Raw genomic sequence first — 19,241 nt, forward strand, 5'->3', positions numbered from 1 at the left:
AAGGATACATTTGATCCAAAATGTCACATTCTGGAGGTTTTCCACCACTTCCCACTTTGCAGAGTCGCCAGTTCCTACTCCCAGCAGCTCTCCTAACACCCTTTGGGACGCAGCGTACCTCAGGACGGAGCCTCTGCCCTGGACACAGTAGTAGTCACTATGCACCCCTTGGGGCAGGGCGTGCCCCCAGCAACTTCCAAAAACAGTTCCCGCAAACCCCAGCATCATTCTCTGGGTCTTTATTCTTCTGCTGGAGTAGTTTAGACGTGGCTGCGAAAGGGGCTGGGCTTGTCGGATGACCGAAACGACCTGCAGGGTGGGCGCTCCGCTGAAAAGGGGGCAAAGAACTCGGCAGCGAAGGTGACCACGTCATCGGGCTTGCGAAGGAGCAGCAGCTGTAAGAAATCTGCCAACAGCGCACGGAGCTCTGGGTGGCGGCGCACATAGGTGGCATGGCTTGCTTGCAGCTCCTCCTGAAGGGAGGAAACCAAACCCCCGTTAGAGGAGGGGCTCTCAGGTTGTTGCTCTGTCCAGTTTGGTGCCCTACCCAAGTACTTCAGGTAAAACTATATGTATTTGGAGGCCCACTAATTGACCCTTGGCAACAGTTGGCACATTTTAAGGGCGTAGGCAAGACTCTAGCTGGCACACAACTCACCTTTCTGTCTAAGAACTGGGAATACAGCTGCACATCCTCTTCCCAATCCAGCGGGATTTTCTCGAAGACTGGACGAGGGTCTGGTTCATCTGGGAAGAGGTGGAAATTGAAGCAGAGAGTTAGGAACATGGGAATTAGAGATAGGTGTCCATCACATACTAGAAATCCATGGCTCTTAAAAATAAACAAAAATAAACAGTGCAATTAAATTTCAATCCATGCCCAAATGAAAGAGAATGCATTTCTGCCATTTTGCCCAGGTTAGTTGATTCACTCCCAGATGCTGTCCCCAGTAGAGGCCAGCACAGATCCTGGGCCTCTCCAGACTGGTGTTTTGTTGTGGGTGTATCCTGCAATGCGTTCTTGACACAATAATAGTGTGTTAGTGGTGGATTTAGTCTACTTTAGTTTGCTCTGGGATACTTCCCCAATTGTTATCATTTTTTTGCTTTCCAAAGGGGCAATAGCACAACAGAACCAAAACAAAAATAAACCAGAACATTTGTAGTATAAAAAAGGTATGAAACTTCAGCAGTAGGTTATGGGAGATGCACTGCTTGGAAATGAAGCAGCGTGAGGACCCCAAAACTTTTGCAGGCACTAACTATGGATAGCTGATGTGACCATCTCAATTGCAGACCATCACAAATGTCCAATGAAAAAAGGATGTCTGGAGAGGGTTCAACTACCAAATGCCCCAATTGCCTCTGGTGACCATTCCCTGCTGCCTATTGGGTGGATTGAGGGAAATATCACAGACTCCTGCCTTTTACCTGTGTCGATCAGAATGGGCATCTGCAGGATCACCATGGTGGCCGGGGATCCAACCTGGACACGGCGAGATAAATGCCTGGGTGGAGGAGGCAAGAAGGAAAACTAGCCAGTTGGACCCTCCCATATTTGCCTGGGAACTGTAAGAGATAGCAGAAGCCATGCAGGACTGTAGCTGCATGCAACTCTGGTGCCTTTATGATGTGCTGTGAATGGATCATCATGAGGCATGCCAGGCCTAGGAAGGAGAAGTTCTCCTGCCATTACATATGTGTTTCTTTTAGTTAATCAACTGACAAATGTATCTTGGTGTATACTGAAGATGCAAACAGCTTCTGTCTCCTTTTCTCCTCCCCACATTTTGCACGTCATTTTGCATACGAAATGCAACTGAGTTGTTTCATTTATGGTTCTTAGGGTGGAATAAAGGAGGGAGAGACGGGGAATTTAGTACATACAACCTGTGTACTGTGAGAGTGGAAATAAAGAACTAGGTTACCTTGCATTCACTCAATGTAATAATAATAATAATAATAATAATAATAATAATAATAATAATAATAATAACAACAACAATAGGTTTTTTAAAAATAATAAATAATAATAAATAATAAATTTTACGTATATCCCGCCCTCCCCAGCCGAAGCCGGGCTCAGGGCAGCTAACAACAATAAAATAGTGCAGCATTCTAAAAACATTTCATTATAAAAATTAATTAAAATCAGATTGATGGCAACCATTAAGCTAAAGTTCTGTGAAGATTGCCGAAGGACCGGCATTCAAAGGAAACCAGGCTGCGCTAGGAAACCTACAGTAAGAATGCTGTCAATAAGACTGTCAGAAGCTATTCTAGGTCAGAGGGAGTGAACCACATTGCCTGCAAGGAAGGGCTGGACACAAGCAATTGCACTGGGACCTCCTTACCCATCCGACAGGAAGTAGAACTGCCAGCACAGGGGGACCTCGTCCACGGAGTGCACAACTCTCTCGATGACAAACACCTCCACCTCCTCTTTGCCCACTTTCTGCTTCTGGATGCCCAGGGAACTCTGGGAATGGAATTGAAGAACGAGAAAGGTGAGTAAAAATAGTGCTGCTGGTGAGGCAGCAAAGCCTTGTTCTCTCCTGCCAGCATATAGTTAACTTTAGACAGTCAGCTGGCCTGCATGTTTTGGTCAAATCTTCACGTGGAATTTTTTGCCAATCTACCGAGGGCTGGGCCTATGTAGCTGGATAGGTCAGCACAATATGTGCTGTAACACAGCCCTTCCCGAGACAAACTTCCTCATACATTGCCGACACCTGCAGGGTGCCCCACCAGACACACTCACATAGGTGCAGGGGCAGATGTGCTGGTCAATGCCAAATGCGAGGAAAATGGCATCCTGTGGTACGGCTTGCCTCCTGGCCATCACCCGCATCACCAGGAAGTTGGCAGACTCTGAGACTAGACCATGAAGCTGTGCACGTTTGTAAGAAAATGTGTCAACGTGGATCTCTTCCTATGAGAGAGAATAGAGGAAAGACATTTTCACCAAATCCAAGACAACAACAGGTCATTCTGGGGAAATTGTTTTGGGACTTATAGATGGCACTCCTGGTGCTTCAAGACAGGCTTAGCCATTCATGGGACAAGAATGGGAAACTGTGATCTTGCTGCCCTTTGTCATCTGACTGTTATGAGGGCTTGTGCAGCATAGTGGTGAAGACTTTGAGTTGGGAAGTCCTCAGTTCAAATCAGATCTCAGCTGCAAATTCACTAGGTGGCATTTGGTACTAAGCATGACTCCTTTGGCCTCAGACCAGCTCATATCTGCAACATGAGGACAATGCTGTTCTTCTTAGTGGGCTAGTGTAAGTACTGAGATAATGAAGGTGGAGGGTTTGGAAATGTGCAATGGAAATGTTGTTCTGGGACATGCTCTGAAGGAGATGCTCAGGAGATCTGGGTCTGTTTGGTGTCTGGAGACCACCTGGCTTGAATTCCATCATGGAAGAAAGAAGGGGTATAAAGGCAATACATATAGTATGCCATATTGCTGTTTGTCTATTTGGAATACTTAACAGGGTGCAAATTGCTTTACAAGCCTTGCAACAAGGCTAGACTCCAAGGTAGTTAGACTACAAAATAGTGGAAAGTAACATAACAATCTCATAGTCTGTTAATCCCTGATGACATCCAGTGGAACAAGTTATTATAGATAACATTCAAGGACAGTAGCTAGAAATGCTTGAGGGATACAGTATTTGTGAAACTAAGTATGAACTAACCAGATTCAAGTGGGACGCGGGTGGCGCTGTGGGTAAAAGCCTCAGCGCCTAGGGCTTGCCGATCGAAAGGTTGGCAGTTCGAATCCCCGCGGCGGGGTGCGCTCCCGTTGCTCGGTCCCAGCGCCTGCCAACCTAGCAAGTTTGAAAGCACCCTCGGGTGCAAGTAGATAAATAGGGACCGCTTTCTAGCGGGAAGGTAAACAGCGTTTCCGTGTGCAGCTCTGGCTCGCCAGAGCAGCGATGTCACACTGGCCACGTGACCCGGAAGTGTCCTCGGACAGCGCTGGCCCCTGGCCTCTTGAGTGAGATGGGCGCACAACCCCAGAGTCTGGCAAGACTGGCCCGTACGGGCAGGGGTACCTTTACCTTTACCTAACCAGATTCAGACCTTACAGTGTTATGAATAATCCTAGCACCACAGGGACATTGTGTTATTTCTGTTCCTGGACTTAGATTTGAATGTAATCTTTATTTCAGGATCTTTTGTAAACTGCTTGTAAAGTGGGAAATAAATATTCTAAATGAATAAGTAATGTGTGAGTCAGAACTCACTTCTTGATTGTTCCCATGTAGTTCTCATTCAACAACAGCCACAATCAAAATGCATTTTAAAACATGTTATTTCAAGTGAAAATGTACTTAGAAACTTGTATTTTGAGTAAGGGGGAATGTTTAAAAATAAGTATTACTGTATTTTTCGCCCTATAGGACGCACCGGCCCATAGAACGCACCTAGTTTTTGGGGGGCGGAATAAAGGGGAAAAAAATTATTCCCCCCCAGCCGCGGGAACTCCCACAGGGCTCCCACAGGGCTGCGGATATCTGCCCGAAGCGCGGGGCGCACTGCTTCAGCGCGCCCCGCGCTCCGTGCAGCAGGCTGCTATTCGCAGCCTAGGGAGCCCTGCGGGAACTCCCGCGGGCTCCCCAGGCTTACGGATAGCTTCCCGAAGTGCAGGGCACTCTGCTTCAGTGCGCTCTGCGCTCCGGGAAAGCAGGCTGCTATCCGCCGCCTAGGGAGCCCTGTGGGAACTCCTGCAGGACTCCCCAGGCTGCGGATAGCTTCCTGGAGCCTGGAGAGAGAGAGGGGTCGGTGCGCACCGACCCCTCTCGCTTTCCAAGCTTCAGCGAAAGCCTGCATTCAGCTCATAGAACGCACACACATTTCCCGTTCATTTTTGGAGGGGAAAAAGTGCGTCCTATAGGGCGAAAAATACGGTACATAACATACAATTTTGGTTGTGTGGATTTAATAGGGAAATCACTCTGGAATTGACTTATAGGTGAACAGACATGAAAGTGACATGGATTTGAATTACTAGTGTGATTATTTCCCTTAACCTAGAAAGGGAGGGAGTTGGGCTTGACTTTCCAAATCCTTTAAGAAGGATCAGAATTTACTCACATCTCTTTCCACCACAGTTTTGCTCACAAAAAGCTGGTCTTGGCGTCTCACCACATGGGTCCTGGTTTCCACTGGGTGCTCCCTGAACTGCAGAAAAAAGTACAAGATGATAAATCCATGCCAGACAGATGGTTTTTTTTTTTTAAAAAAAAAAATTTTACCCAAGAGTACTTATGTCTAAGCCCTTTGTCCCTCTAGTGCAGAGGTGGGGAATATCTAATTATGGGTCCCAGTTTGGCCTGCAAGACCAGTTCCCAAAAGCAAATCAGGATGAAGGCTTATTCTGATATAACTGCTTTGTAAACAAATCAGGACCAATTAAGACCAAGCATAGGAAGGAATTCAATGTAGTGCTAATCTCCCTTCTCCTCCCTCTGTGTCCTGCTCCAAGGGTTCTCCTGGACCCCCCCCCCCAAACCAATGTTTTTATATATGTTGGAAGCCACCCAGAGTGGCTAAGGGTGGGGTACAAATAAACTGTTGTTGTGGAAATCCTTGTTTGGGCTTCTAGCGGGAGGGGGGTTGTTAGCTGAATCCCACCCATAGTCTAACCACCAAATAAGCAAATTGGGATGGATGCTGAATGTACAGATTGTCTGGAGCAGAGGTCCCAACTAAAGAAGAATGGCAACTTAAACTGATGGAATATGCACAGCTTATGGACCTAACATATAGAATAAGACAACAAAAAGAACATACATTGGAAAATGTTTATTGAATATATGGGAGGAAATTGTGTACACTTGAAAACATTGGCAGCATTAAGGTAAATTCAACAGTGTAAACAAGTTTTGATGGATGTAATAATGGAATACTGAATGGTTTAGTTTATGCAAAATATGCAGGGATTTATTATATGCAAAATGAACCATGGAAAGAGAGGAAGGGAAGTCATTGACATTTTAAGTTGGTTTAAATGAATATTATAAATTGTAAAACAGAAAATTTAATAAAAATTATACACACACAAACAAAAAAAAGATTGTCTGGAGGAAGCCCATCTCAGCTAATGGCTTAATAAGTATAAAAGTTTAATTTTGGAAGAAATTCAGAGCACTTATAAGCTGATCTATCACCCCTTCAATGACACACTATTCCCCACCCCAGAAACATGAAGAGATCTAAGGCCTTACAAGTAGGTGGAGTCAGCTATGTTAGAAGGAAGATGTCAGGCGCCAATATGCAGGTCGGTTATTTTATTTATTTACAGATAGGTAGCCGTGTTGGTCTGCCATAGTCAAAATAAAAAATAAAATAAATAAATAAAATTAAAAAAAATTCCTTCCAGTAGCACCTTAAAGACCAACTAAGTCAGTTCTTGGTATGAGCTTTCGTGTGCATGCACGAAATGCATGCACACGAAAGCTCATACCAAGAACTGACTTAGTTGGTCTTTAAGGTGCTACTGGAAGGAATTATTTATTTATTTATTTATTTATTTATTTATTTATTTATTGTTAAATTGTCCTGCTGACATGATTTGGATTTTCTGTCTCAGGCACCATATTGTCTTAAATTGACTTTATGTAGGCTGTGGCTATAAATAGTCCTGTTGGATTGCTTCCTGCTTCTGGTGTGTGCATGTAGGCAAGACCAAAGTGTTGCTTTAAATCCTAGTCCCCACAGGGGGAAGGTGGGCTGACAACTGCATTTCCAACAGCCTGCTTTTGAATGGGCTGGATATTCCACTCATTTCAAAGGAACCTAAGGTAAGGTTACCAGATTTTTTTCAATGAATCTGGAGACACTTTTCAACTTCCTACTAAGTAGATGGATTTTGTCAGGGAACTGATTTGGAAATCCAGGGACTGTCCCTGGGAAACGGAGACGTCTGGTAACCTTAACCTAAGGCCAACTAACCTGGTCAGTTTAACCAGGAGGGCAGAAAATGGAGATCATGAAGGAAACCTGCAAAAGGGGGGCGGGACTGAAAAGATTTCCTCTACCCCCATGCTTCAATATGAAGAGGAGAAATCTTGTCAGGATTACAGGTGTTTAGAACAAACTTAGTTGGTCTCTAAGGTGCTACAGGACAATTTTCTTATTTATTCATTCATTTCAGGTTTTTAGATGTTATCTTGCATCCAGGTAGCCATGGTGAAGGGGACACAAACAAGATATTTACCCTCACACTTTCCTTTGTGTGCTGCTCCACAGTTTCCAATTTCTTTGTTACATATCCTGATAAAGAAAGAAATAAAGGTTTTAAAAACAAACAGTTATAGGTTATGCCACCTAAACACTCCCTGCAAGCCCGGGTTGCCTCTTTGTCCCTCTTTATTAACCTTGGAAATACTCCAGTTTTACCAAGAGTTCCTGAAGCTGCCTACCTTTCTCGGAATTTTCCTGAAGTTGTGTCTGATAGCTTCTAGAAACCACTGTGACGGCTGCCAAACTTACTGTGACTGGGTTGATTCCACACTAGCTGTTTTCTCTGGAATGGATATAATTCATTCACTTTGTTTTTATGGAGGATCCAGATGATTTCTCTTCCAAAATGTTGCATTCCAGTGTTTTCTGTGCTGTCAGCCCAACCTAATTTGTGCCATTTCTTTGTTTGCTTAAGATACAATTGTAACACCACTCTGTCCAATGCCATGAAATGGCTAAGCACTACTGACGCATCTCGGGGAAGAGTGGTCTGTTTTTGGTGAGGCCTTGCTTTTCTTCATTCTCTGCCTAGTTGCTTTTCCAGGGAGTCAAGCAGCTCAACTGAGGTGTTTGAAGGAGAGCAGAAGGTTCTAAGCATCAGCTTTGTACTAACTCTCAGATCCAAACAAAACATATTTACACAAGAAAAGTACAATGACTAGTGTTGTGCATGAACTACTTAAATCTCATTCGTTTCAATGGGTTTTAGGCAACCTACCAAAACACGTGATTGCTCAGGGTGGGTGGTTGTGAATGCACAAATAATACTCCATGGCTTTTATTCAACATATACCAGCTGCATTAAGAAAATAAAATAAAAATTAAATGCATATTGTTAGCGACAAGGGAATAGCTGGGAGAAGGAACAGCAGTGTGGTATAGTGGTTAGAGTGCCTGGGAAACTGGGGTTCTGGTCCCCACTTAGCTGTGAATTATGCAGAGTGACCTCGGGTCAGTCACTGTCTCTGAGCCTAACGTACCTCACACGGTTGTTGTGATGATAAAATGGGAAGAGGGAAGACCATGTATGCCACCTTGAGCTCCTTCGAGGGAAGGTGGGAAAGAAATGTGCTAAATAAGTACATCACAAAATTAGGAGGTCTTTGCTAATTGAAGGCTGCAATTCTGAACAAGTTTCATAGCCTATGAGTCCCATTAAATGAAGTGGGAATAATTTTAAACATAGTAGAGTCTTGCTTATAGTATGGTTGCCATATTTCAAAAAGTGAAAATCTGGACAGAAAAGTTGTTTAGCTTTTTCGACAAAATCTCAAAAGAATAAATAAAAATGAAGTTTTGGAGCTATTTTTAAGGAAAATCACCCAAAACGACACTGCTGACATGGGTTGCCATGTGTCCAGATTTTCTTGGATGCTTCAACAGATTCCGCCATGACACTGCTTCCGACGGCCAATTGCTGGTTATGTCCGGGAAATTCCAGACGTATGACAACCTTAGCTTATAGGAACAGGAATTGTAGGACCTTATTGGGGATATAGCAGAATATTAAGTGCTATGTCCACACTGTGTGGCTGGAACCTTGCTCAGCTTTTTCTTCCCTTGGGTCTAAAACGGTTATCAGACTAAGGAAGCATGGCACTAGGAACTAAATAATGACTGAATTCACTTGCTACAAATACTCTATGGTTAAATCTCTTCTTCTCATGTTATAGCTCCATCTCTGCATCCATAGTTTCAAGGTCCCATATCACCAGTTGTATAATTTGAGGCCTGAAGGCTGTTATTTGGACACAGGAGTAGGCTGACTCTCTCTCTTCTCCATAACACCACCCTCCTCCTGCCAAATTATCACAGTGAAGTTACCTGTAATGGACGTTGTGCAAGGGATGCCATCAATGGTCCCCTTGCTGCTGGCACGGACCAGGTACAGGTCTTCTTCATCCCAGTCATCTGGTGAATAGCTGGTCTCCTCCACTGAGATGGTGAATGTCCCTGTAGTCTCTCCACTCTCCGAGATGGCAACCAGTGATTCCCCAAAAATGCAGTACTTTATCTCTTTCAGTTCTGTGAGATGAGAGAGTCGAACATTATCATTTGGGGGAAACAGAGAGAGAAAAGCCTGTTACCACACAGAATGGGAAAATATCCCCCAAGAAAAGAAACCAGTTGGTGGTGGTGGATGCAGAGTATTTTGGCGACAAGGGTAGATCCAACCCTAAAACTCATGAGCAGAGACCTAATATCAAACCATGTTCTATATGGAAGTGTTTAACTGAAAAGCTGAAGGAATGAGTCCACTAAGTTTGGAGTCATCTGGGTCATATTGACCTCCTTTCTCCCTGGCTTCTCCCCAAGGCCTGCCAGTTGTTTGCCTGTGATGTGCCTGGTGTTTTGTCCATAATCCATTACAGCATTTGAAAGGATGGTCAGCCAGGGAAAGGCGTGGGGAAAATGGGCTGCATTCCAGGGGCCATATGCCAATAGTGCCCAGGGCCAGAGGCAAAAGCGAGCAAAGCAACATGTGTGAGTTTTACCCTTGTATAGTAAACTACTTCTTACCTATGCTCATACTCTCCTCTCTGTCCTGCATCCAGACAAGCAAGAAGCATTGTCTGTGGGGTGTGATCCATGAGAGGCAGTCAAGTACAACATTCCTTGTAATGCTAGAGAAGACTTGCAAGGGAATGTTTGGTCCAGCCAGTCAAAACTTCCTGTTCCTCCTGGCTAGAACATCCTTCCTTTTGCATGTGATAGAAGGTGGGTGTGACCTAACCTGTCCAGGTAAGGAAAGGATGAGTCATGCAGCACAACTCCCTCTTTTTTTTGACTTCCTTCTTTGTTTGACCAGCTTCTAGCTAGGACTGCTCTGCTAGCTCTCAGCTAGCTGAAGCACTGGGATTATTCCCCCATATGGGGTAGAGCCACATGTACATATTTGAAACTGAGTCTACCTTCAGGAATCCAACTGTGAACTGATGTGAGTAAACTTCTTTTATTGACTTTGAATAAGATTGTTGTGTCTTTATTCTTTTAAGAGGGATTCAAGGGAACTTACTGGGAACATACAATTCAATTTGAGACAGACTGAATTGTATAATAGTGAGAGGCTCACATGAGCCTGCAACCAGCTGTCTGCTATGCATATAAAAGGGGGAATGTAACTCTGCTACATAAAGGAACTTGCTAGTGCAAGTTAGGAAGGATATTAATAAACAATATATCCTCTCCTGCCACCCTGAACATTCCCATATTGTCTGAGGTTGAGGACACATTCCAGTGAGGGAAAAGCTCTCAAGGAGGGTGCCGTTCAGGGCTGGTGAGGCATGTGGCCTGAAGAGGGGGGAAAGGGCTCTGGGAAAAGTCCTGAGGGTCAGACAGAGAAGCCTGCATTTGGCTCCATGCCCTGAAGTTTCCCCATCCCAGCCCTGGGACATACCAACTTGCAAGTCAATCTGGCAAAGCCTTGTACCAGGTCTAAAAGGTGGCTCACAAAATTGGCTGTTGAAGATAGGAAACTTGGTTTTGCCTTAGGAGTTAGCAGGAAACTTGCTGATACAATCACGCCTACGCTGACCAATAGTGTTCCTTAATACTTTGGAACCGAGGAAACTAGACACAACACTAAACATTGGGAATATTCCTATTCCATTTTGGTTTTTTTTTAAATAATAGCAGGTGCAGGGGGACCCCCCCCATTTTCATTGGGACTGCAGCATGCAGGTAGCGGATCTTTTACTCCCCCCTGTTGAAATCCCAATGAAAATGCCATCCTGATATTGCCCCCAGTATGGCGTGGAGTGGGAAAATTCATTGGAACTGCAGCTGGGTGGCAGGATGAGGAGAGGTTTAAACCTCCTCCATGTCTGCTGCAATACCAATACCCCTGCCCCTCAGTGCCTGCTATGAAGAAAAAGAAAAAAGGTTTTCCCAGTGGTGCTTTTAGTGTCAGTCTACTTTGGCCCTAAGACTCATATATCTTCAAAGGTTGATAGTGAAAAAGCTCCTGCCTGTCAGACCCCTCCCTTACATGGGGGAGAACAGGGTAGGAGAGCCTCCTCCCTCCTCAAAAGGGGCACCCACCAATGAGCGAAAGGAATTCCACTGCCCCTTTGTTGGCAGCTGGGACTTTCGGTATTGGCACCTCCTTCGCCACCTCGTCTGAGGTCTTCTTTTGCATTGTGGAGAGATGAGGACTTAAAGCCTTGGAACAGGTGGGTGTAGAAGAGGACACTTCCCAGAGGTCTGCTGTGAGGAAATCTGGAAGAAGAACGGGGGGGGGGGGGGGAGGAAGGATATGGATGATCAAAGCAGACTGGATGCAAACCCTGCCTGCAATACATTAGCTGGAGTGGACATAGCTCTAGCCACATACTGTGTGAGATAAGGGGAATAGTCCCAGCCTGCCATACTGTTTCAATTTATTTTGATGATATATACAAGGGAGAGTCACAGTGAAGAATTTAGCATGAAATCAACACCAGAAAGAACTGAGCTAATGTGTCCAAGACATGGGGATCTGCCATTTGCTCATTCAGGTGCTGTGAGCCCACCACCCCACAGACATTGCTGACCAAAAGACCACTCGTGATGAAACTGTATGGTTTGAATTTAGGCCACAACATTATTGATTATAGTTGTAAGGAGTTTGGTGAAGGCATTGGGTTGTAACCGACCTCAGCCAACCTGTCTGTTGGATTATCAACCAAGGGGTCGAACCAATGTTGAGGAGACCCTATGGCTTGCATCAAATAGGTGCTATGCCACAAGGAGTACTATGGCCCTAGCCCCTTGCATGGGCATCCAAACCAAAGCACCTCCTCATGGACCGCTTTAACAGGATTGCCATATTCCCTTGGAGGCAATGCACATTTCCCATTATTCCCACCAACCTCCCAGGCTATAAACACTACAAACCTTTTGAAAATGAAAACTAGGAATCAGGACCAGCTAATGGGCCCTGCATGTCTAAAAGTCAGATATCCAGTCAAAGCGATGGCTCTTACTGTGCTGTGCTTTGTGCCATCTCCTTGGTGGGTGCTAAGATAGATCTCTATGGTCAAGCTTTTTGCAGGCTCTTCCCAGAGAATAGTAGGAAGGATGAGGGCCATCTTCCCTCTTCCCATGGAACTCTGAGAAAGGTCGTCCTTCAAAGGTCTTTAACAGAGAATTTGCACCAAGTTTCAATTTTCAGGATTCTTTGCAGGAAGCCTGTTCTGCACAAGTAATGAACTGGTCTTGCAATGGGGCAGTCCCTATGCTGCAGCTCCCTGCACACTAGTATTTGGCAGACACCTTTGCTGTATTGTTTACAGCGCCTTCTAAAACGTTTTTGCTTAGGCAAGCCTAAGCCAGATAGGTAGGGTCAGCATTTTAATTGGAAATTCCCTTTTATATTTCATAACATATATTTTTAACTGGTGATTTTATAAATACTTTTTAATGGATCGACTCATTTTTAACTTCTGGTGATTTTAATGTCTATCTTATGTTTTATGCAAACCATCTACAGTACAGGTTTTGACGATTAAGTGGTAGACAAAATTTAAAATTTAAAAATAAATAAATGGCACTTAAATTGAGATAAGGTATGTGCTTTCTCTGTCTTTTTCTCATTCAAACTGCCTCCTTTTATTTTAATAATACTTGGATGGCTCCTAGCCTGGCAATCAATTAATCAATAAAGCATTTGTATGAATTTGGGAGAATATTGGCTGCAAAGACCCCCTATTTCCTTCCACTTACATGTCGTACATCCTTCTGTACAGCATCCTGATGTAGCAACAAAGCCCCTCCACCCTCATCAATGAATGCCCCAAATGCTAACTCCAGTTGCATCCATCCCAGTTATTTCCTCCCCACCCATGCAGCTTCCCAGGATGGGGATGAATTTAGAGAAATGAGTGGAAGTCAGCTTCATGTTAGACCTGAAGCCTCCCACTGTAGACTCACTGCGTTTTTTTCCTGTCCTTCCACAGTGAGGTTGCAATGTATTCACTGGTTTCCGCAGCAACAGCCTTCCTCCCCACCTCTTAAAGGGACAGAATGAGTTGGTAGCATTGAGAGAAGCTTTTCACAGGATTCTAGCATGCACAGAATTCTAACAGGGAAGAACACAAAGGGAGAGGAGGGCATGAGCTGGGAATTAGGAACCGGCAATCAGAATATAAAAGGTATATTTGTGGAGTTCTGTTTTCAATGGTCTGCACAACCAAACAAGGCATGGTCTACATACACCATCCTTTGCACAATATTCTCACACTTCCTGATCCAATGACAGTATAATGACTGAGGGGAAGAATAGCTCATCAACAGGAAAGACCTTGCTGAACATAGATGGGGGGACAAAGACCTCCAAATGTTGCCTTAGAAAAGCAAAATTAAATTAGTGGTGTTTTACCTACACCCACACCCAGACTGTGGGTTACAGATAGCGTTGCTGCTGTTCTTCTCCATTTATTGCTGGCTAAGTACCCCTGCATTGGGGCCACACAATTAGTGAATTCAAAGCCACCAAAGGAATACCTTAACAAGGAAGCTCACAAAATACTGTTTTCTATTACTGTAATAGAAAAATGGTGTGATGGCACCCCTGGCATGCATGTAGTCACATTCCATAAAGCCATCACAGTAGCAAAGGACTCAACAACTGATGGCATTTGTGTCTTAGTCGAATCAAACAGAATCTTATGGCTACAAAATCTTATGGGGGAAGTATCACATTTTCCTAAAAGCAAAACATGGCACTTTTGAGGACTTAGGACATGCAGAATCCCAGCCACAGATGTTACACAAGAATATATCACACAGAGAAGTTCTAAGTAGAAGAGTAACTCATCACTGTGACTAATGAAAAAGAGTTCTATGAATAAACTGGTTCTTCTTCGGGAGTAGGACACTTCAGTGAAGAACTTTTAACAGCATCATGTCTGTCTCTCTGTCATCTTAAACACTTTTTTTCAATGGTTAACAAATCTGGCTTTTCTTGCAACATTATTCAACGCTAACCCAGTATTTTAGGGGAGTGGGTGGTGTTGTGGTCTAAACCACTGAGCCTCTTGGGCTTGCCGATGCGAAGGTCAGTGGTTCAAATCCACACAACGGGGTGAGCTCCCATTGCTCAGTCCCAGCTCCTGCCAACCTAGCAGTTTGAAAGCATACCAGTGCAAGTAGATAAAGAGGTACTGCTGCAGTGGGAAGGTAAACAGTATTTCTGTGCGCTTTGGCACTCGTCATGGTGTCCCATTGTGCCAGACGTGGTTTAGTCATGCTGGTCACATGACCTGGAAAACTGTCTGTGGACAAATGCAGGCTCCCTCGGCCTGAAGCGAGATGAGCGCCGCACCCCATAGTTGTCTTTGACTGCCCAAGGGTCCTTTACCTTTACCATTTACCTAATCCAGTATTGTAAACTTTTTCAGAATTTCAGTTCATCCTTATGAATGGAAAGTTATTAGGGCCAACAGAAGAGAACTAGTATCCTATTTTAAAAAATGGTACAGCTGGAGGATACTTCTAGCATTACACAGATAGTTAATATATATAAACAGCTGGTTGTTATACATACTGTTAAGTTACTTTAGATACAGTTGGTGGGAGAAAGTTGTCCTGAAACATCCCCACATAGACATTTCTACATCCATCTGCCAAATGTATCCATTATCAACCCCTCTTTATATATTCAGTCTCCTTTTTTCCATACCTGTACTGTACTTTCCTTTCTGTCTTTCCATCTTTTATTCTTTATGTTTTGTCCACTATGCCCCAAAGCAAAAATCAAACTACAGCCAGTTCAACCATGTCCTCTCTGCCTTCAGGCAAGATTGGATTATTACCAATACTGCAAGTTAAGCACATGCCTGGAGGCACCTTGGTTAAATGAGGGAGGAAGAAGCCCTAAGCTTTCAGTAAAATGATAGCTCTGTTGTTGATTTAGAGTATTCAGCTACATTTTATTCAGAGCAGACCCACTGAAATGAATGGACCTATTAAGTGCAATGGGTCCATAGCTGTCAAAGTTTCCCTTTTTTAAAAGGGAAATTCCCTTCTTCCAAATAGGATTTCCCTTTAAAAAAAGGGAAAAGTTGACAGCTATGAATGGGTCTACTTTGCTCAACACCACCCGGTAAGGGAATCCCAGATACATCTACTCAGAAGTAACTTGCAAGTAACAGGGCAAAAGACTGCAGTTCTCAACCCCTCCCCCACCTTCCAACAGATGTGCACGACAGATTCCCATACTGAAGCTGCATGCAGGCCATACATTTAAAGCACAAAGAATTCTGCAAACTGTAGCTTACCCTGGACAGAGCTACATCTTTAGCAAACTACTATTCCCAGGGCTCTTTGAGGGAACTTGTGTGCTTTAAATATATGGCGTGTCATTCATTCTCTCCATCCTCCTGAAAACAGAAAGATGAAATTGCCGGGGCTCAGCTGGCACTGTCAAGATTATGAGCAGCTGTCAGGATGAATGTGGGTCATTGCAGGGATGGAGTTGGCCTGGAGTATGTGTATGCAATAGTGAGGGGAGAGAAGGAACTGAGTGATGAAACGTTTAACGAAGCAAAGGTTAAATCTATCTGTTTTGTCCCTCACTCATTTACAGAGATGCAGAAAGGCACCACGCTAGTTAAGGCACTGCACTGCTCTAAATATATTGTGCACAGCTTTAGAGGCCAATGTTCTAGGTGTCAGCAATGCCAAACCCTACTAGAGATCCTTAATTGTCTGATGTCTTGTGCGGCTGTCACTAAACTCTAACACCATCTTCATGATATCGGTGTTGCCATAGAAACAGACAGGCTTCCCACGGGGGGAGGGGAGCACAGAGTAGATTATAAGGACGACAACAAAATAGAACAAAAGCAAATGAAGCTGAAAAATGGGATGTGAGCCACGGATGAAGGTGATCTTGAAGAAGCATCTTTTGAGAATAAGCATAAAAGCTTGCAAGTATTTATTGGGGGAACCATTCATTAAGCCTGACTACTCCCTCCTGCTCTGTGCGTATTTATTTCGACCTTGTGCATCTTCCCTGAGATATCAGCGAACACCAGCATACAGGCGAGTCCCGCCTTTGCAGAGAGCTCTGAGCAAATGATGTCAGCATACAGTTTCCAGGAAGCAACTCAGTTCCCAGAGTTTTCTTCCTAGAAACAAATTCTGTTCACAGTTGGCACTGAAGATTCTGCATCACAAGAAACAAATCCAACAGCCTAAGTTGCATTAAAAATAATTAAAAATGGTGTGTGTGCATTGTTTGTTCATTCATGGAGACAGAAACAAACTTTATTGCCACTGTACTGCTGCACCATCTGGTGGCTCAGGCTAGTACAACAGTCAAGGAATGAGGGGGATATTTCTTAATATGCCTGGAAGACTTTCTGTAATTCTGGTTCTTCTATTTGACATTTTCCTCAATAAGCAAACAAAGAAGTGCTTTTAGATGTGCCTGAGAGTCAATCCTATGATGAGGCAGGGTGAGATATCCCCGTTCTGTGCTTATATTGTCTCCTTCCTCTGCCCAGCCTACTTTGTAAGAATCTGAAAGGATCCGGCTTCTAAGAAAGCCTTTCCAAACCTGGCCCTCTCCACCTGATTAGGACTACACTCACCAGCTCCAGCCAGCATGACCTATTGACTGCGCAGAGTGGGGCTGATGGGAATTGCAGAAGAAACAGGTGGAGGGCACCCAGTTAGGAAGGCTGGGGTCAGTCTCTAAGCCAGTGAGCCCCGTGGGAGCCAGCAGCATGGAGATTGAGGTAAATGCAAAACAGGTGAGAGATCAGCAAAGGAAGGGGGCGGGAGAGGTAGAAACAACTGGGTACCATTAGCATAGATATTATTAGTAGTACTGAAAGACTAAGTAAGAGGAGCTAATAGATAAAGATAAATAATGAAAAGGAAAAAAGATAATCCAGTGATCTCCAGGATGATGAAATAATATGAAAAATAGTATTGGATAGATAAGTATGCCACAATCATACAAATATCAAGTTCAATATAATTGTAGCAAACCATTCAATTCTTGGCATGCTCATGGCATTTAGTGATCCTTTATATATATAAGCAAGCTTGAATTTATACACAAACAATTCTTTGGAGCCTGAGTTCGCCTCTAGGGTTATACCCAAGTGAATGAATGTGCATACAGCATCTTAAAAATAAAATAAAAATATATTGGTAAAAAACAACAGTCATCCAAGGTTACTCTTCTCTCCAGAGCAGTACTCTGCTATTTGGTGAGTTTGGTTTTTTAAAAAATAAAGTCTACCAACTAAGCAGTCCCTGCCCTTAAATTGATTAATTATTGCTATGCAACAAGCACATTAAGGGCTTCCATCAGAAAGTAAATATATGCTTCAACACTTGGATAGGCGGAAGTAAGTATGGCTTCCCTTGGTTATGGTAGTTGTCCTCATGGGCGTAGCCAGGATTTATGGGGGGAGGGAGCAGGACACCCACCTGTCATCATCCTCTGTCTCAACAACAGTAGTTTTAAATTAATTTCTTTTGACTCCAAGTGCTCAGAAAAATATGTCAAAATCTTTCTACAATTTCTATTTTAGTTAAGCATTTTTTTATTTACTTGATTTAGGGGGGCAGCTGCCCCCCACCCCCTGACTATGTCCATGGTCATCCTTACAGTAGACATGTGGCTGTAGACTACATCTTGTTTTAAATGTGCATTTAACTTTGTTGTTGTTGACTTTGGTACATTAAATGTGCATTCTGTCATCGACCTCCTTTGCAATGTTTTATTTAAAAATCTTTAAGATAATATTTTTGTTTCCTGTTAATTATGTTGCTTTGAATGTATACTTTATATTTGACTTTCTTCTGTAATGTTTTCCTCAGGATTGTTTTGTTTGATGCTTTAGTGTAGGTTGAAAACCACTTTGAGATTATATTCTTAAAAATATAAAGCTGTATAGAAATGAAGTTAATAATAATAACAATAATGTATGCAACAGGCTTGGGAAGGAAAGGACTTCAAAAACCTAGGTATATTTACTTTAGCGTAAATACCATTCATAGGACATTACGGTTCTGCAAACATGCATTGTGACTCAGAATTAGTGCAATGATTAAGCTCACAGGTGTTTGCAAAAACAGCAAGAAATCTCTTTTTAAAAATGCAGTTCAGCATATGAAGTGGTGCAGCAGAAAGCAGTGTCCTAACAGTGCAATCCTGTTTACTCAGAAGTAAGGTTTGTTCTATTCAATGGGTTTAACTCTCAGGTAAGTATGCATAGACTTGCAGCCTAAGTTATCAATGCATCGTACTTACTGGGTAAACTCTGTTTTACATGCTCAAAAATGAGAAATTTGATGCTATTGACTCTAATCAGTAGGTGCCACAGTGCACACACTGCCTTTCGAAACTAAAACAAACACACTTGTGTGGAGTCAAGGAACTGTATGAAAATGTTACATTGCTCTTTGTGCACCAGGGAAATGCCACTGACTTCTTTACAGGGGAGGAAAGCCCCATCATTAAAGAGGCTAGGGCAGTAGGTTCAACTTGTCTTTTCAAAGATAATCAGCTGTTTTTATATGCCTTGTCTGATTTGGCTGCACTTCTCATTGTTTTATGATACAACTGTTCTGTGTTCTTAATTGCAGGTATATTGCAGTTATCTTGGGGAAGAAGGGATTCTCCAACCTGACATCCTCCAGTTATTGTTGGACCACAGCTCTCATCTTCCTTGGCCATTAAGCCACGCTGGCAGTGATTGGTGGGAGCAGTGGCCCAATACATCTGGAGAAAACAACAGGTTAAAAGCAGGTCAAGGCTGCACATTTATGATGTAATAGGGCAGGATTATAAAGAGACACAGGGAGAGAAAAATGTTTAATTAATTCAGTTTTGCTGTTATGGAAATGAACCAGATTTGTCATCATATTTTTGAGTTTTAATACTGTGATTCTTGAAGGTTGGTATATAAATTTAATAAAATTATTGTTAATACTAATACCAATGCTTTTTTTCCGGGGGGGACGATGCATACTGTGAATCTCTGTAC

The 19,241-nt window shown here is 43.3% G+C and overlaps 2 protein-coding genes across 3 annotated transcripts in view; one reads left to right on the forward strand and one right to left on the reverse strand.

Moving 5' to 3' along the window:
• Positions 1 to 224: 224 nt before the first annotated feature.
• The window catches only part of CATIP (ciliogenesis associated TTC17 interacting protein), a 29,575-nt gene continuing 10,558 nt past the window's right edge, over positions 225 to 19,241 (reverse strand). The window contains exons 4-13 of one of the 2 annotated variants that reach the window (XM_083748197.1): positions 13,165 to 13,312; positions 11,296 to 11,472; positions 9,079 to 9,279; positions 7,229 to 7,284; positions 5,104 to 5,190; positions 2,762 to 2,932; positions 2,355 to 2,479; positions 1,432 to 1,508; positions 659 to 747; positions 225 to 473 (exon numbers count right to left, since the gene is read on the reverse strand). In XM_083748197.1, the coding sequence (XP_083604323.1) occupies positions 261 to 473; positions 659 to 747; positions 1,432 to 1,508; positions 2,355 to 2,479; positions 2,762 to 2,932; positions 5,104 to 5,190; positions 7,229 to 7,284; positions 9,079 to 9,279; positions 11,296 to 11,392 (1,116 nt within the window). In that variant the 5' untranslated portion in view covers positions 11,393 to 11,472; positions 13,165 to 13,312 and the 3' untranslated portion in view covers positions 225 to 260. Of the gene's footprint in view, positions 474 to 658; positions 748 to 1,431; positions 1,509 to 2,354; positions 2,480 to 2,761; positions 2,933 to 5,103; positions 5,191 to 7,228; positions 7,285 to 9,078; positions 9,280 to 11,295; positions 11,473 to 12,957; positions 13,313 to 19,241 lie in introns of those variants that run through there. The other variant, XM_083748198.1, reaches the window with a different exon arrangement.
• The window catches only part of LOC310848850 (putative hydrolase PNKD), a 35,002-nt gene continuing 34,893 nt past the window's right edge, over positions 19,133 to 19,241 (forward strand). Inside the window, exon 1 of the mRNA XM_083748397.1 lies at positions 19,133 to 19,151. The gene's annotated coding sequence lies outside the window, so the exon portion shown is untranslated. The remainder of the gene's footprint in view (positions 19,152 to 19,241) is intronic.

Source organism: Podarcis gaigeae (genome assembly GCF_964106915.1).
Source record: "Podarcis gaigeae genome assembly, chromosome: 1".
Classification (NCBI taxonomy): Eukaryota; Metazoa; Chordata; class Lepidosauria; order Squamata; family Lacertidae; genus Podarcis; species Podarcis gaigeae.